The 18683-nt window shown below is 49.4% G+C and overlaps 1 protein-coding gene across 1 annotated transcript in view; it reads right to left on the reverse strand.

Moving 5' to 3' along the window:
* The window catches only part of LOC102445787 (uncharacterized), a 49258-nt gene that overhangs the window by 15738 nt on the left and 14837 nt on the right, over nt 1-18683 (reverse strand). Inside the window, 2 exon segments of the mRNA XM_075912420.1 lie at nt 7754-7954; nt 15993-16019. Of these exon segments, the coding sequence (XP_075768535.1) occupies nt 7754-7954; nt 15993-16019 (228 nt within the window).

Genomic DNA, 18683 nt, shown 5'->3' on the forward strand with positions numbered 1-18683 from the left:
GAATAGAGGAAGTTTATTGCCTCTCCAGGTTACCGCACAGCACAGATGTAGTCTGGTCACAGAGCTGGGCTAGGATGCCTCAGGCCCCCTTGAGATGGGGGAGACTGGGCCCCTAAACTCCAGCCCCTTTCCCTAGGCTGTCTCCTCTATGCTCCCAGCCAGCAACCAACTAACTCTCTTCCAGCCCTGCCCCCCAGCCAGGGCAGCATTCCACCTTCCTTTGTTCCTCTCCATGGGGGGTGTCTGGCCATACTGGTTTGCATAGTGACTCATCCTGTTTTGCTGGGTTGTGGTACCCACGGCAGCCAGTGGGGGTTACCCCAGAGCCAGCAGCATAGAAACCAGCCAGGTACCCCCACTATGTCACAAGGGGCAATTGAAGTGCCAGCACCTGATAACTTCCTGGCCAAACCTGTCAGAGGCTTTAAGACAGGGGTGGGCAAAAAGGTCTCTGCAGGCCGAATCTGGCCAGCCAGGCGGGGTGGATCCAGCCCACAGAGGCCCTGCTGCTCCCCTGCCCCCAGGCCTTAATTGGTGCTTTGAAGCTGCTCACTGGGCAGGGAGGAGAGCAGAGGAGGCTTTGCGTGCTCCCCCACCCACAGGCCAATCAGAGCACTTCAAAGAGAAGGCTTCCTGCGCTCCCCAGGCCCTGATTGGCTTGAGGGTGGGGGAGCGTGCCAAGCCTCTTCCAAGGTATGGGTGCCTAGTGGGAGGGGGGGGCAAAGGGGCTCCCCCACCCCAGACCAATCATGGTCTAAGGGTGGGGTAGCCCTGCCCCTTCCAGTTTAGGCTCTGCCCCTTCCGGGGTGGCATGGAGCTTCTTCAAAAATTTTGAAGCGGCCCCTGGGCAGAAATTATTGCCCACCCCGGCTTTAAAATCTTCTGGTAAATCCCGATCTACTGGTTGGTGACCACTGCTGTAGGAGGAGGTTGGCTTTGTGGAGTCCTTCTGGGAGGTTGCCTGGCCTGATGAGGGTTGAGGCTCAGAGATGGGGAGGAGCAGGAAAGGCGTCTGCTGAGACTACCCCAGGGGATCAGGGGCAGCAACAGGGCTCTGTAGCTGCACCTGCCCAGCACTCCTGGCACTTAAAGAGTGAGCCAGGATACCAGTGACCTGCCCTGCCTGGCTAGCTGAGGAATCTCCAAGGCCTGTTTTTAAACCTAGCAGCAATAGTAGCTGAGTGCACATGTTCATGGACTAGCTGTCTTTTTGCCTAGTCAAGTCATGGGGGTTGAATGTGGCTCCTAATCCTGATCATCTCTGCCTCCGCAGGGAGTGCCGGGAGAAATGGGAAGAACTCTGGGTCCTGGACGAACACTGAGACTGTGCTGCTTTTGTCCACATGAGGGGGAATGGTTTGTGGCTACTCCTCGTGTGCTTGGAGAACAGGAAGAAAGAAGAAAGCCCTTGGTCTCCTAGAAGAGGACAGCGCTGCTCTTATGGCTCTAGAGCAGATGAGAGAGAAGGCGAGAGTCTTCTACACCAGCCATTTCTCTCCAGATGAACCAATCTCTGAGCGGCCCTGTGGGATGCAAGCCTGGTGGTCAGCATGGGCACCCAAAACTGGCTAGAGCTTCCTCTCACTCTGGCTAAGTTCTCAACATGGTTAGTTGTATCCTGCACGGACTGGTCCTGCCACTAGCCCCCTATGTTCCCAAGTTACCCCCCCCCATACCCTATTTCCTCATCACATGACCTTCTTCCATGTGCATGTGGCCCTTCACTCCCTCATGCACAGCTGTGCAGGCAGACACACTAGAGGGAATGATGCCCAGATGAAAGAAGGTGCTTAAGGAGCAGCCGTGCAACAGAACAATCCAGCGAAGGAGCGGCTGCCTGGAAAAACATCTACTGCTGCAGCAGCCCCCCAGGGCATTAGTACTGCTCTTGGCAATAACTGATCCCACCCAGCAAGAGGTCTTAGCAGAGGCTAACCCAGAAACACCACGGGCTTCTCTCTGTGTCCCCACAGAGCAGCACTGATCTCAGCAGCAGCTTGACATGAACTCACCAAAGGGCTCTGTGCTCTCTGCATTCCCCAACCTCCCCAAGCAACCGACACAGCAAAAGCACCATTCCGCTGGCAGGCCAGAGGGATTTCTAAGGAAAGGGAAAGAAAGATAAGGAATAAATGGGGAGTGGCAGACTGGAGAGGGGCAAATAGAGGAATCTCTCAGGGCCACTTTGATAGCTTTGTGGTCCTATGTCCATCTTCACTGCCGCCCAGTTTTCTGAGACGACCAGCAGCTTGCTGTATTCCTTTTGAGATGTTTCCTCCAAAATCTCAGAGCTGCAGAGACTGCTGTAGGACGATCAACTGGTTATCTTATGTGTTTGTACATGAATGCAAGAAGCCTGGGAAACAAATCAGAAGAATTAGAAGCCCTGGCCCAGTCAAAGAACTATGATTTGATTGAGACTTGGTGGGATGACTCGCATGACTGGAGCATTGTCATAGAAGGGTATAAACTGTTCAGGAAGAACAGAAAGGGGAGAAAAGGAGGAGGAGTTGTATTGTATGTAAGAGAGCAGTATGATTGCTTGGAGCTCCAGTACTTAGAGGGAGAAAAGACTGTTGAGAGTCTATGGGTTAAATTTAGAGGTGGAATCAACAGGGAGGATTGTTGTGGTTGGTGTCTGCTATAGACCACTGGATCGGGTAGATGAGGTAGACGAGGCTTTCTTCAGACAACTAAGAGAAGCTTCCAGATCACAGGCCCTGGTTCTCATGGGGGACTTTAATCACCCTGACATCTGTTGGGAGACCAATACAGCAGTACACAGACAATCCAGGAAGTTTTTGGAGAATGTTGGGAATAACTTCTTGGTACAAGTGCTGAATGAACCAACCAGGGGCCATGTGCAGCTTGACCTGCTGCTCACAAACAGGGAGGAACTACTGGGGGAAGTAGAAGTGGGTGGCAAGCTGGGAAGCAGTGATCATGAGATGGTAGATTTCAGGATCCTGACAAAAGAAAGAAAGGAAAGTAGCAAAATACAGACCCTGGACTTCAGAAAAGCAGACTGACTTCCTCAGAGAACTGATGGGCAGGATTCCCTGGGATGCTAACATGAAGGGGAAAAGAGTCCATGAGAGCTGGCAGAATTTTCAAAAAGCCTTATTAAAGGCACAGAAAGAAACCATCCCGATGCGCAATAAAAAAAGCAAACATGGTAGGCGACCAGATTCGCTTACCAGGGAAATCCTTGGTGAGCTTAAATACAAAATGGAAGCCTACAAGAAGTGGAAACTTGGACAGATGATTAGGGAGGAGTATAAATACATTATTAAGAATGCAGGGGAGTAATCAGGAAGGGGAAAGCACAATTGGAATTGAAGCTAGCAAGGGATGTGAAGGGTAACAAGAAATGTTAGCAATAAAAGGGTAATCAGGGAGGGTGTGGGGCCCTTACTGGATGAGGGAGGTAACCTAATGACAGAGAGTGTGAGAAAAGCTCAAGTGCTTAATGCGTTCTTTGCCTCTGTCTTTAGACAAGGTCAGCTCCCAGACTACTACACTAGGTAACGCAGTATGGGAAGGAGGTGGGCAGCCCTCGGTAGAGAAAGAACAGGTTAAGAACTATTTAGAAAAGCTAGACATACACAAATCCATGGGCCCAGATTTAATGAATCCAAGGGTACTGAGGTAAATGTCACTACAGAGTGTTTGGCCATTATCTTTAAAAAAATCGAGGAGACTGGGAGAGATCCCGGATGATTGGAAAAAGGCAAATGTAGTGCCCATCTTCAAAAAAGGGAAGAAGGACAATCCAGGAAACTACAGATCAGTCAGCCTTATCTCAGTCCCCGGAAAAATCATAGAGGGGATCCTCAAGGAATCCATTTGCAAGCACTTGGAAGAGGAGAAAGTGATCAGGAATAATCTACATGGATTCACAAAGGGTAAGTCATGCCTGACTAATCTATTTCACTTCTATGATGAAGTAACTGGCTCTGTGGATAAGTTGGTGGATGTGATGTACCTTGACTTTAGCAAAGCTTTTGATACGGTCTCCCACAATATTCTTGCCAGCAGGTTAAGGGAGTATGGATTGGATAAATGGACTGTCAGGTGGACAGAAAGCTGTCTAGACTGTTGAGCCCAATGAGTAGCGATTAACAGCTTGATGTCAGGTTGGCAATTGGTTTCTAGCAGAGTGCACCAAGGATTGGTTCTAGGACCAGTTTTGTCCAACATCTTTATTAATGACCTGGATGAGGGGATGGATTACACTCTCAGCAAGTTTGCGGATAACACTAAGGTAGGGGGAAAGGTAGATATGTTGGAGAGCAGGGATAGAGTCCAGAGTGACCTGGACAAATTAGAGGATTGAGCCAAAAGAAATCTGATGAGGTTCAACAAGGACAAGTGTAGAGTCCTGCACGTGGGACAGAAGAATCCCAAGCATGTTACAGGCTGGGGACCGAATGGCTAAACTGCAGTTCTGCAGAAAAGTACCTGGGGATTACAGTGGATGAGAAGCTGGATTTGAGTCAACAGTGTGCACTTGTAGCTAAGAAGGCAAATGGCATATTAGGTTGCATTAGGAGGAGCACTGCCAGCAGATTTAGAGAAGTGATTATTCCCCTTTATTCGGCTCTGGTGTGGCCACATCTGGAGTACTGTGTCCAGCTCTCGGCCCCCACTATAGGAAGGATGTGGACGCTTTGGAGAGGATCCAGCAGAGGGCAACCAAAATGATTAGGGGGCTGGAGCACATGACCTATGAGGAGAGGCAGAGAGATTTGGGCTTATTTAGTCCGTAGAAGAGAAGAGTGAGGGGGATTTGATAGCAGCTTTCAACTTCCTGAAGGGAGGTTCCAAAGAGGCTGTTCTCAGTAGTGACGGATGGCAGAGCGAAGGAGCAATGGTCTCAAGTTAGAGAGAGGGAGGTCTAGGTTGGACATTAGGAAAATCTATTTCACTAGGAGGGTGGTGAAGTACAGGAATGGGTTACCTAGGGAGTGGTGGAATCTCCATCCCTAGAGGTTTTTAAGTCTCGGCTTGACAAAGCCCTGGCTGGGTTGATTTAGTTGGGATTGGTCCTGCCTTGGGCAGGGGGCTGGACTCGATCTCTTGAGGTCTCTTCCAGCCCTAGGATTATATCTCTTCAGCTCCTGAAAGCTGCTCTCTGCTACCAGATCTGCTCTGAGAGAGGAAACCTCCTGCCTGAACTCCTCTTGCACAACCCCTTTATTGTGGCACAAGTGGTGGAGGTTCCTCAGGGCCCCCAGAGGCTTGTCTTGGCTGGTGTCACCAAAGTCAGTGGCCTTCTGGAATATGGATGATGGGACTGAATGGACCCTCCTATTCTTGCCCAGTGTATAGCACTGCAGACACAACATATCATCTATGATGTACTCCAGGAGGTAAAGGCTGCCCTGTCCCCTGCCTTTGTGGCTCTTCTTAGGCAAGGAGTTCCCCACCTGCCCCTATCAGCTGGTTTGCTTAGCGCTTGATGTCAGGCTCCTGCCGCATCAGTTCCCACTCATTGCTCTAAACATCACATTTTACCTGACTCATACTGAGAACCTTCATCCCATCCTCAGAGAAGCTCTGCACATTCACATTGCTCCTAGTCATTCCCTTGGACTCATGTTCTGCCCAGTTACACACTGGCTAGACATGCTGCCTCCTCTTCAGGATGAGGTGCTGTGGGGGTCCAGCCTGTGTTCTGTCTTCATTCCCCACCCCAGCAGGAATTACAGTTGGCTGGGCTCTGTCATGGAGCATGGGCATGTTGCTGACTCCATTTTCAGCCTTCCCTGGCACTTGTTTGTTCTGGGCAAGAGGGAGACCTAGGGCTCAGACCTGTCTGTATCTGGAATGTGCCAGGTTTCCTGCATTTTTGCCTTCACATTTGTATTTACTCACTGCCCACATAAGGCCCCACAAGTCTTCAGGCCTTCTTATCAACATCCTTCTCACTATAGTAAAGTAGTCCCACCAAGGGCATGGTAGGAGGTGTATTCTGGGACTTGGGTCAGTAGGATTACATCTTCAACCACATGTTATTCCAAACCATCTTGTTCAGTGTCCAATCAGCAATACTCAATCCTGACAAAGAATAACTGAAAATAACTTGATGAGAAAACCTGACCACAGGATGTATGAAACAACATGGAGTCCACTGGACACAAGGGGTATGAATGTCTGGATGGGTAAAGCAAAATGGTCAAGAAACAGTGTTTAACCCAGTGCTTATTTTCTGTTCGTGCTTTTCCGGAATGATGTGCACCCATCCTCCCATAAAAAGACAAGAAGGTTGGGAATGGAGGACTTGCTAGAGCCCTCGGCAGAACAGTATTAACCAATGGCTGGGAAACAGAACAGGCCAGGCCTTGGCAGAATGGTAGCGCATTAGGTACCAGCTAATCAGGTCAGCACATTCCAGACAGGGAAAGAGGATACAACACACACCAATCTCTGCAGTAACTGCAAATATATGTTCCTAAGAGATGGCAGAAGAGCACACAGATCCCCATGTAAATCAGGGGAGAATGAGGGGATACGGATGTTTTGTTCCAGTGAGCAAGTACAAGGATAATGGGGGGGGAGAGGGGAGCAACATGTGAAGCACAATATTCACCTTGTTTGTGTCAATGTATGAAAGGGGAATTCACAGAAGGGGCATGTTCGTGCTGGCTGAGGGGCGCAGCATTCTGATTGCTGACTTAGTCAGTACCATTGTTGGGGTAGGACACATCTCACTGTACCTGTGCCCGAGGAGCTGGGACACAGCACTTGACTCATTTAACAATAAACCTGGCTGAGCACCTTAGCCCACAAATGGATCCTGTGTCCTTCTATAGCAACAAGTGCAGCTGGCATCAGAGCTCTGGAAAGAGCCACACTGAGCATCTGTAACGACGCTCTGTGGAGCCAGCAACAATTCATACGGCACTGCAGCCGCTATGGGATGTGCAGATTATCAGTCACAGCCGCACCTGGGATCCCCAGTGTAAACCAAGACCCCACTGTGCTACCAGGGTATTTATATGGAGCTGAGCATCTCCCCTATTTAATGTATTTATCCCTCCCCAGCCCTGTAAAACAGGGACTTACTATAAACAGCTATTGCAGAGTCAGAGGACTGGGGCATGTGCAGTGTAAGTGACTTGACCAAGGTCACATGGGAAGTCTGTGGCATATCAGGGAATTGAACACAAGTCTCTAACACCAACTGCAGTGCCTGAAATGCAAAATGAATTTACTTCATGTTTATCTACTACAGAGCTACTCCCTGCAGAATGCTTGTGGAACACAAACTGCCTCCCTTAGCCCAGCATACAGCCCCTCTCACTTGCAGGAACGAGCATGTCAGAGATCAGCCACAGGCAAGTAAGGACTCTGGGAACTGCCCTCTCCATCCAGGGGCTCAGCACATTGGCACGAGGAGTACCCTGCAGGCACTAACAGCAGCCGCACCCAGACCCACAACTCTGGACCCTGACATCCTGCCTGGGCCCTTCCACTGACACCCCCGGCCAAGGCACCACATGGGCAAGATAGTGGGGAAGTACATTGAGACTTAGCTGTGGGAAGAGCAGCACCACTGTTATGTCCCTGAACCTGCTCCCCATGCGAGGGATTGTGGAGGGGACAGTCTCTCACACATGAGCCAGGATTATTGGGGCTGATACTCCTGCCATTGGGAAGCAGGGGGCAATGAGGGACCCTGAAACAAATCCAATCCAGCTGCCTTAGAGCCCACCCAGCTTCTGACACCCAAGAGGACAGGAATCCTTACCCAGCCAGTTCACAGCCTCATAATTCTCCTGCATCACATCCCTGTAGAGGGCTCTCTGACCTGGGTTCAGCAGAGCCCATTCCTCCTCAGAGAAATACACAGCCACCTCCTCGAAGGTCACCGGCTCTGCCACAGCCATTTTCTTTCCCTGGCTCTGCAGGCCATGGGCCGCACTGGAGCAAGACATGGGTGTTCTGCAGCCTGGAAAGGGGAAAAGGGCAATTGGAGACATTTCAGAAAGGGACATTTCAGAAATTGGAGACATTTCAGAAATTCTTTCCACACCCCCATTCTTCACAGAATCTGTCCCTGGTGACACACATGCCAGACTCTGCCATTGTGGGAAAATGCTTGAGTCTAGATATTCAATAAACAATGCACACAAGTTAGATCCCAAATCCATATTCATTTATGTCAATGAAATGAGTTTCAACATAACTGCACCTGAAACAATGGGACTCGATTCTAAGTGTTTCTGATTTTAAAAAAGCCACAGATTCACCTGCCTGAATATGAATTCATGTATCTAAATTTAGGCTCCTATATTTAAAGCCCTTAATCTTCTTCCATTTGTTTGTAGCACAAGCCTAGGCCCTCATCAGGACTCAATAGACTGAGATACTTTATAAAACCTCTCAAGAACAGATTTAGTGAAGTCAAGGTGACCATTCAAATATTTTAAATTAAACACACCTGCTGAAAATTTATAGGATAAGATCCTAAGTTTCACAGGATGGGGTGGGGAATCATTAGATGACACTCTGGTTTCATGTGTGTCACAAGCCATTATATGTAATCCCATTACCCCAACACAAATGTTTATTCCCCCAGAGAATATTTTCTAGAAAGTCATCAAGTTTTGCTTTGAAGACATCAGTAGATGGAGAATTCACCAGTTCTTCAGTTATTTGATTCAGAGGCTAATCATTTTCGATTATGCAAATGAAACATGGGATATTTAAATCCCCACTTCATTTGCAATTTCAAAGTGTCTAATTTACATCCATCTGTCGAAAGAGGGATATAGTCTAGACACAGCTATACAGTGGAAGCTTTCACCCTTTCACCCTATTTTTTAAGCAACAGTATATTTAAACTGAGCAGAGTGACCATTGAAATCTGTCAGATTTAAGGTGCTGTAACTTGCGAGCTTTGACGTCATAACTTTAATGTCATGTCATGGAAACAAACCCTTCATAAAGTAATGGAATAATGGGAAATGGGGGTAAAAATCCTACGTTAATTCCTTGAGTTTGAAATGTTTTAATTGCTATTCCATCACATTGTAAAAATGAGGTATGTACATGCCAATGAGACAATCAGATGCAAATGCCAGTTACAGCAAAATAGTACTGCTAACTTCAAAATCGGTATCATACTGCTAATAATAATGTTTAACTTCACATCTGAATCAGTGTTATAGTATTGAACTTGTAAACAAACCAGTTCAGATATCTCCCTTTCTAATCAGATGATGAAATTATGATACAATTATTTTGTAGAAGGATGGCTACTTTTAAATCCATTATTGAACATCCTGGGAGTAATGCACACAAACCCACTAGACTAGGGAATGTTTTAACATCCCTGGACATTCAATAATAGATTTTAAAGTAGCCAACCTTCTACAATCCCCACATAGGATACATTTACAAACTCCTTTTAAGCAGACACAGAAACCCATCAGGGAGTCTTTTAGACCCCAAGAGCAGGTCTGGCCATTACAGGGTTTGGAAGGGGCTTTATCTAAAATATTTCATGGCATCAAGTCCAATTTAACAGGCGAATCCATCTTATCAGGCAAGGAAAAGCTGTCTTGTCTAGTCCCTGGGTAAGATTGTGCCATTCAGATCACAGCCCTGGGAAGCAGGCCCTGAAATGCCCCATCCAGGAAATGGGAAACTCACCATATCTGCCCCCATACCTCATTTTTACCAGCAATGTAGAGGGCTCCCTGTCCCCATCACCTCTGCCCCTCTGTTCCTGGGGTTTTCCCTCTGCTACTAGCTATAGGCCCAGATCCTGTTCTAACCTTCCCCCCACCTGTACTGATTTTGCACCTTGCCCCCTCTCCTGTCCCTGCAGCCAGATGTGTGATCCACTCCTACAGTCAGTTTTCCCCTTGCACAGATTTGCCCCATCCCCACCCATGGTGGTTGCTCAGCTGCTCCTGGGGCAGGGCCACATGGCAGATGGCTGCCCCATGTCTTGGAGCAGTGGTACAGTGGTACAGCTGTCCCACTAGGACCGCGGTCACAAACAGGTCGATGGCATCCTGTCCGCCCCGCCCCGCCCCCATTTCCCTTCCACCCCCGAGAAGCCCCACTACCTACCTCAAGTGAAAATGGAGGTAGTGTCAGCTTCCCGGGGATAGACAGAAGTCCTGCAGCTTAGCGCCATTTCCGGCGATTCCAAAAGTGCGCTAGCTGCTCTGCTGGATGTACTGTGGGAGGGAGCATCGTCTCCCTGCACCACACAGGAGGGGTGAGTCAGTCCTGGGGCAGGCATGTGTGGGGCTTTCTTGCATGGGGGGGGTTGGCCTCGGGGCAGGTGTGCGCACGGGGCTTCCCTGCGCTGGGGGGGGCAGATCAGACCCGGGACAGGCGTGCGCGTGGGGCTTCCCTGCGCGGCGGGGGGGAGGTTGGCCCCGGGGCAGGTGCACGCGGGGTTTCCCTGCACCAGGGGTGTGTGTGTGTGTGTGTGTGTGTGTGTGTGTGTGTTTGGTCCTGGGGCAGGCGCGCACGTGGGGCTTCCCTGCGCCGGAGGGGAGGAGGGGGGTCGGCCCCGGGGCAGGCACACACACGGGGTTTCCCTGCGCCGGGGGGGGGGGGGGGGAGTGTAAGTTGGGCCCCAAGGAGGCACATGCTGGCTTCCTGTGGCGGGAGGTGAGGGAATCCTGGAAGGAGGCAGATGCAGGGGACTCTCTGCCTCCATTGCCCCCCCCTGCCTCCTGTTCCCACTCCCCACTGCCCAGTTCCCTCTCCCTAACCACAGAACTCTGTCCCCATTCCCCTGTCCCCAGCTACAGAACTCTGTCCCCACTGGCACCCTGTCCCCTGCCAAAGCACCCACTAGCACCCTTCCCCAGTACTATGTCCCCTGTTCCCACCAACACAGTTGGGGCCACATTAAGTGAAGCTTGGAGGGGGTTGGAGGGTGGAGGAGGGTTTTTTTGCATCTCACTTGTGTGGCCCCAACTAACTTTTCTTGGGTCAGTGACCTCTGACTCAAGACAGGTTCCCTGCCCTTCTCAGAAATAAAGACAATGCAGAAACTTTTTGTTTGACACAGTATTTTATTTAAAAATGAAGCCTGGCCAACAAACCCCCGATTGGAGCTAAGAACCCATCTGGCCACAGCATCATAACACTCCTGCGCTCCCTTTTCCCCCAGACACTACATCGGAGCCTGTTATACACTGGGACCCCCTGCCCTGAGCCCCTCACATACCCCAACCCAAATTCCTGAGCCCTCACATCCAGAAGTCTGTGGCTTGCTTAGTACCCTAACCCTACACCTGACCCCAACACTGCCCGGCCTGGCGCCCTCTCCCCGAGCCAGTGTCCCCTTATCCACCTTCTCCTGCATCCAGATTTCCTCTCAGAGCTTGCACCTCTCACCCCTTCCCATGCCCAAATCCCTCATTCCCACCCCAGAGCCTACACATCCTGTCTCAACCCAGCAAGGTTTCAGCTAGACTGCAGGAGTTTTTCAGGATTCCGGAGATATCCCAGAAAAACCTCTTCTGCATCCAGGGATGCATTTGTTCTTCCACTTCTTTTAGTGGAAGAGCAAACATGATCTTTCGGTCACCTCTATATTCCTCTTTCCACAAGGAATAAGGGGACTTCGAAAAAAAGGGGGTTTTCTGACATTTGGTCCAGTCTAGACAGGCCAAATGTTGGAAAAACCTCTTCCTACAGAAGAATTGGGGGAAAAAAAGCAGCGGTATAAGGGTTGGGGATAGCAAGTGATGGAGAGGAGAAGAATAGAGAGGGCAGAGCTTCAAGGAAGGGGCGAGACGGTAGATCTTGTTCTGTCATTTAAAAAGTGATCTTGAGTGTGAAAAGGTTGGAGACCACTGCACTAGGAACAGCCGCACTGTGGCCTTGGTCTAGCTCTGACAGCCGCTACATGGCTTACCCTGGCCCAGCTCTAGTTACAAAGGGGTTAGATTAAACTCTTGCTGAAGGCACTTCTCTATTTTCAGTCAGACATTATTTCACCCCTTCTGCCACAAGAAACATAGCACTGTTGTTTTTGTCTATATACACATGTACATATTTGCATTCCCTTGTTTTTGCATTAACTTCTAGAAATATGTACCATATTAAACAGGTTATTTTCCATTTTTAGATTAATTTGAATTATTTTCTCCATCTATGCAATTGTTTTCACTTTAATATCTATGTAAATTACTAAAAGGGAAGTGTAAGTACAGAAGGCAAATAAAGGCATCAGAAGGGAGCTGAAGTGTTCCCTTTTGTTTCTGACATGCAGCAAAATTGTCAGTTTTCAGTTACATAAAGCAAAAACTCCATAATAAAATTCAGTTAAAATCCACTATCAACTATTATATCACTAAAGAGAAATATTTTCCCAGTCCTTTTTAATTTGGAGACATGCACAATATCGTCCAGCACCATATAGTCTACAGAAAATGTAGGGTTTAAAATACATTGTTGAAGATAAATGCTCACATAATAGATTATAGATGGTGTAGGCACAGAAACTGATCTTTACCATTTTTAACTTAATTTTCATATGCACTCAGATTAATATTTTGGTAGCAGTTCCAAAATATCTTTTAAATAATTTCCCAAGATATACAGGACGCAAAATGATACAGCTGGACATGCTATAACACACTGGAGTATGAGGAGATGATATAAGTGTCTATAAAGCATCTTCTTTAAAAATAAATCTTTTTGTTTTATTTTACTGCCATTACATATTTCAATACACAATCAACACTAAAAAAAACCTGAGATCCTCAGAGATTTTGGGATCCCCCCCAAGACTTCTTCACCTCGCCTCCCCTCCCCCCTAACAAATTGTTGTTAGCTTCTTATAGTAACAGGTAAAACAAACAGCTCTCTGCAACTTTTTCAAAGAAATTTCACTCACTGCTTTGTTTTTAACGTTGGTTGGGGTTTTTTGTTTGTTTTTGTAAATACTTACAGTAGAATAGCTGCAACAGAAACACGATCACTGTTCTTTGTTGAAAAGGTCTGCCAAGCAGCCAAAATACTACCAAATGCCAAAAATTGAGTAAAAAATTCTTCCAGGACCTAGATGGGGTGTGATCGAGTGAGGTGAGCACAGACCCGAGAGTCGGGGATTCTTTAGTCCTTTCCCAAATTCTAACTTTCTCTGCGCTCTTGGAAAAGCTCCATCACCTCGGCCCGTGTGCGCGGGGTCACGCTCCGCTGGCGGGAGCCGGGCAGAGGCGGGGGGGGGCGGAGGCACCAGCAGGCTCCGCGACGGCCCCGGACAATTCCCGCCGCAGCGAGGCTCCGCGTGTCCGGTTCCCCGGGAAACGAGCGAGTGCGGCCCCGCGACCCCCCGCCCCGGCGCGTGAGCAACACCCCGACCTCGGGAGGGGGGGGGCGCTCATGGATGGAAGCTCTGGGCGAGACGCAGCCCCCCCGGCTGAGATGTCACCTGCGCCCCCGCTCCTCACCTCGGCTCCTCCGATTCCTCCTGCCCCTCCCCCGCCCTTCCCGGGAGCAGCGGCGCAGCCAGTAACTGCACAAAGGGCTCCCTCAGGGCGCATGCGCAGTAACCGCTGCGGGCGCTCCCGCCTCCCTCTACTCGCGCGGGGTCAGACGCTGCGGCGGGCTCCGACCAGTGGGACAGGCAGGGGCCGCGACTGACCGCGGGGGGAGGGGGGGTTAGACGCACTGACAATCCGGCCGGAGTGGTACGGAATGGGGGGGTCGGACTGCGCATGCGCAGCGGGTCTAACTCCCGTGGAGGGCCAGCGCCAGAGCTTCGCTCCGACCGGCCGGGCCACGCCGCAGCCGCGCGGGTCAAGCTGCCCGCGGTGTTTGCAAAACCGGCCCGTGGGCAGAGGCGGGTGTTTCCCGTTCCCGGGCTGGAGGCGCATCTCAAGGCCCCGCCCAGGGCTGGGATCTGACTGGCTGCAATGTCTCCCCCCCCCCCACCTCCGGGCCTGGCCAGGGCGGCGCCTCCCTAAAGGGCGGGATGCACGGGGTCAGAGACAGCCCCTGCTGCACAGGGCCACAGCCCTGCCTGATTTTAAGAGGAATAAGGGATCTTCCGGAAAAGGCTTTATTTTCCGAAAGATCCCGTCTAGACTGGTGCTTTTCTCTGGCAAAGCCCCGAGCCGGAAAAAAAGCGGCAGCCATGTTCATGCAAATTCCGTGGGGGGATATTTAAATCCCCCGTGGCATTTGTAATTCCGACTTGTCTCATTAGCATCCCTTTTCCGGAAAAGGGTGCCAATGTAGACACAGCCCTGGTGTGTGGGGAATGTCAGAGGCTGCCTCACTGAGGCTATATCTACACTGGCGCGATCTTGCGCCAGAGCTATGCAAATGAGGCTAAGCGTGGAATATTGCTGAGCCTCATTTGCATATCTAATGAGCTGCCATTTTGTGGAAGAGGCTCTTGTGCAAGAAGGAGCTGTCTACACTGCCCCTTCTTGCGCAAGAAAAACCCTCTTGCACAGTGCTGTTACGCTGATTATTTTCAGGAATAATGGCATTGCGCAAGAGGGTTTTTCTTGCGCAAGAAGGGGCAGTGTAGACAGCTTATTGCGCAAGAGCCTCTTCCACAAAAATGGCGGCTCATTAGAGATACAAATGCGGCTCAGCAGTATTCCACGCTTAGCCTCATTTGCATAGCTCTTGCGCAAGATTGCACCAGTGTAGACGTAGCCTGAGGGGTTTTTTTCTCTCAGTGGTATGTAGACCCTAGCTGATTTTTCTGTCAGTGGCCTCTGACCCAGAAAAAGATCCCTACCCCTAAGTTTCTTCATGGAGGGAAGTTGATGCATGAAATTGGAAGGAAGGAAAAGTCTGTACAGGAGCCAAACTGACAGCATGGGTGGAGGTCACACATCCGGCTGCAGGGCCAAGAGAAGGGCTAAAGGGAAAGGGGCACAGACAGCAGGAAAAAAATACTCCAGTTGGTGGGGAGACATTTGCAGTGTTTGTAAAAATATGAGACAGGGAACAAAAGGTTTTTCCACCTGCCAGGATAGGGGGGCTACCAGCCTGGTCCTGGGAAGAGGCGGAGGGCTGGGTGGCAGCGGGTGGCTGGCTCATCTTGTGCCAGGAGCAGGGTCTGCTGGCTGGGTGCTGGCAGGCTTGCAACTGGCACAAGCACCATAGCCAGACTGTGCCCCTTTAAGGGCTCCAGGGCCAGGAGGGGGGCAGAAGAGTTTCCCTGGTTTGGCCCAGAGTGGCCACCAGAGCAAGCTGGGAAGGGCTAGCCTCCAACTAGTTCAAATTAAGTGGCTACACAGCCCTTAATTCGAACTACTTAATTCGAACTAGGCATTAGTCCTCATAGAATGAGGTTTACCTAGTTTGAATTAAGCGCTCTGCTAGTTCGATTTAAATTCGAACTAGCGGTTTGTATGTATAGATGCTATTAAAGTTAATTTGAACTAACAGCTGTTAGTTCGAATTAACTTTGTAGTGTAGACATACCCTTATAGTGAACCCGCTGTCCTGCCTTGGTGGTATACTTCCTTTTGCTCTCCCAGAGCTTGCCTTGCGTATGCCAACAGGGTGAGAGAGAGAGAAATGGCAGAAGTCAGGATACTGGAAAGGAAGAGCATGTATGCAGATATTAACTAAAGAAAGAAATCTGGAGGACTTGGGATTGACTTCACCTCTGATCTAAAATAAAATATAACCCTCCTCGTGGAACGAGGTGTACCGGTAGTTCGAATTAGAGAGCCTAATTCGAACTACCTACTCCATGCTGCGTGTAGCCGTGGGCACGGAGTCCGCACTAAGGGGGATTTAAAAATGGTGGCGCCCAGCAAGATGCAAATGAAGTCCTGGATATTTAAATCCTGGGCTTCATTTGCAACTTCGAATGCCTACATTAGCCACCCTAGTTTGAACTAGGGTGGCAGTGTAGACATACCCTCCTTCTCCCCCCGTGACACTGCTGTTTCTAGCCCGTTGAGTTTCACATGCTCTGTGCAGGGCAAGGAGGGGGTGGTGGGTCTCAAAGATCAAATACCAGGCATGTACAGTACCTGCATAGAGCTGGGCGCGTCTCCACCCTGCAACCAAACACAGAGAGTGGGATGAGAATGCCCCTGAGCACAGACACTCAGCAGGAGACAATGCCACACGCATGCACACACATGCACATGCGCACACATGCACGCACACAAGGGTTGTACTGCGGGGAATGGAACTTACTCAGTGCCAGCTGGAGTTTGTCAGAAAGTGAAACTCAGAGAAACTCAGTGTCATGTTATCTTGCAGAAGGGAAGCGAGTCTGTGACGGTTCCTACTCCCTTCCTCCCCCTCCCCCCCCCCCCGGTTTATGCAGTTGACTTACGGATACAAATATGCAGAACTCAAAGATGCTTTGGACAAATTACCTCATGTGACCTACCAATTTTAATGGCACAATCAGCTGGCTCTGTATATCTTTTTTGGTGCATGTATCATTCTTGTGTGTAAAGTTAGAGATATGGGGGATGGGATGCTTTATGATTTTCAATGTGCAAATGAAAGACATTGAGGGTGTTTCCAATGTTCAGACACCTCAATGACTGGGTGATCAACTTAACAACTTGATTACAGCCTATTTTGTCCTTTAAGTCTCAGCTGTGGTTCCTCTTAAGATGGCACATGACCCCCTAACCGGGAAGGTCTGACCAGGTAATTTTCCATGGAAGGTGGGAGAGAGAACAAGTTCCCACTCACAGTGAAATCTATAGAAAAATGGGAAGCGAGCTTTCCTTTTGTCTTTGGTTGGCATGACACACCCAAGAGAATAGTCAGGCACCCCAGAGAAATAAAAGATCTTCCCTGGGTTGAAGGTTTGCCACACTCCATCACAGAGTCAAGAAGACCATAAAACAGGGAAATTACAGTCCTTAGACTTGGCCTGGAGGCTACCTCAGAGACCAGAGCCTAGCACCTCCAGGGCGACAAAGGAATAGTGAAAGGGAGAACTGCAGTAGCCCCACTAAGCCACCTAGCCAGGAGCAAGAAGTAGTCAAAGCCAAACAGGGATCTTTCAGCAAAATATTAACCCTGTGAAGCACAAGTACTCTGGGTGATGTGTATGATGGGAATTGATAAGCTACAATTTTAATTAGCAGAATAGATGGCCAGAGATATAAAACAAACACAGGAATTTCACTCTATCCAAATGAGGAAGCTTGTGAGACTGGGGTAGGGGAAAAGGAAGGATGAGGAGGTGGAAGGGTGAAGCAAAATGCAGGACAATGTAGCACTTTAAAGACTAACAAGATGGTTTATTAGATGATGAGCTTTCGTGGGCCAGACCCACTTCCTCAGATCAGATGAGGAGGTGGAAGGGGTCACTGAGTAGAGAAAAGGAAGATGCTGAAAAACAGGGGCAGGTGAGAGTTTTGCGGGGCCCAGAGCAGCACAATTTTGTGGGGGCCCCCCTTTGGAGAAAAAATAGAAAAAAAGTGTCAAATGTCAAATTGAAAGCCATTTTCATATTAAATGTGAATTGGGTAAATTTGATAGAAACTTAATTTAGTTGGATAATTTTTATTTTAATTATATTGCAAGTCATTCTTAAACAAAATTCTGCATTAATAATTCAAAAAATTCATTTGTATTTAAGTCTATTATAGCTGTCTAGCTCTTTTGGCAGCACATTCTTCAATTATGTCATTAAAGTCCATTTCTTTACACAGGTCTTTTTCAATCGATACAATCGAAAGACCTACACAAAAAGCTCCTGGCTCGTAGTAAATCTTAAGTAATTCTTTATTAGTTTCAATTTTTCCATTGTACCTTTTAGACTGAGATTACATTCTTCTACATTTTCTACCTGCATCTCTCGCTCTGCTAGTCATTTTATAATTTAGGGTTGTCAGCGAATTTACACTTATAAAATTGTTATTTATCTGTAAAAAACGGAGTGAGTAACATGGCGCATGCATCACTGCCACAGCCGACAGGTAGTAGAGCGTGCGCAAATCAGTTTCAATCTGTCGCCCATTGCATATTCACATTACTTCATTACACATGTTTCACATATCACTATTAAATGTGCTTTCTTAAAAAAACTAGCCAATAGCCCGTCATAAGACGGGATTTTCAGGTCTCTCCTCCACGTCTGTCTCTCTCTCTCTCTCCTCCTCCTCCTGTCTCCCCGCTCTCTCTCTCAGCTTTCCTCTGCCTCCTGCCTCTCTTTCCGTCTCTCTCTCTTTTCCCCCTCCTGCCTCTCATGCTCTCTTTCTCTTCTCCTCTTCCTCCTGCCGCCTCGCACTCTCTCTTTCTCTTCTCCTCCCCCTCCTGCCTCTCACTCGCGGAGCCCAAACGGCCGTTTGTGCTGCTTGCTCCCGTGCGGCGGCCTGGCTGAGCGGCGCAGAACTCAGCTGAGTGCCACGGTGGGAGGTGAGGCGGTGATGTACATGGCCAGGAGGTGGGACCTGAAGCCTCTGTCACGCCCTTTGCCTCCCACCGTGGTGCTTGGCTGAGTTCTGTGCCGCTCAGCCAGGCCGCCGTGCGGGATCAAGCAGCTCAAGCAGGCGTTTGGGCTCCGTGCTGCACCCTCATGCTGCACAGGGAGCACGGGGCCCAAATGGCTGCTTGCACCGCTGCTTGCTCCCGTGTGGTGGCTCGGTGCAGGGCCTATTGAAGCTTGGGGCCTGGGGCAGCTGCCCCGCTTGCCCTGCCCTATATCTGCCACTGCTGAGAAAAACTGATTTCTCACCAGTGTGTTGGGG

Source organism: Pelodiscus sinensis, chromosome 31 (assembly GCF_049634645.1).
Source record: "Pelodiscus sinensis isolate JC-2024 chromosome 31, ASM4963464v1, whole genome shotgun sequence".
Taxonomy (NCBI): domain Eukaryota; kingdom Metazoa; phylum Chordata; order Testudines; family Trionychidae; genus Pelodiscus; species Pelodiscus sinensis.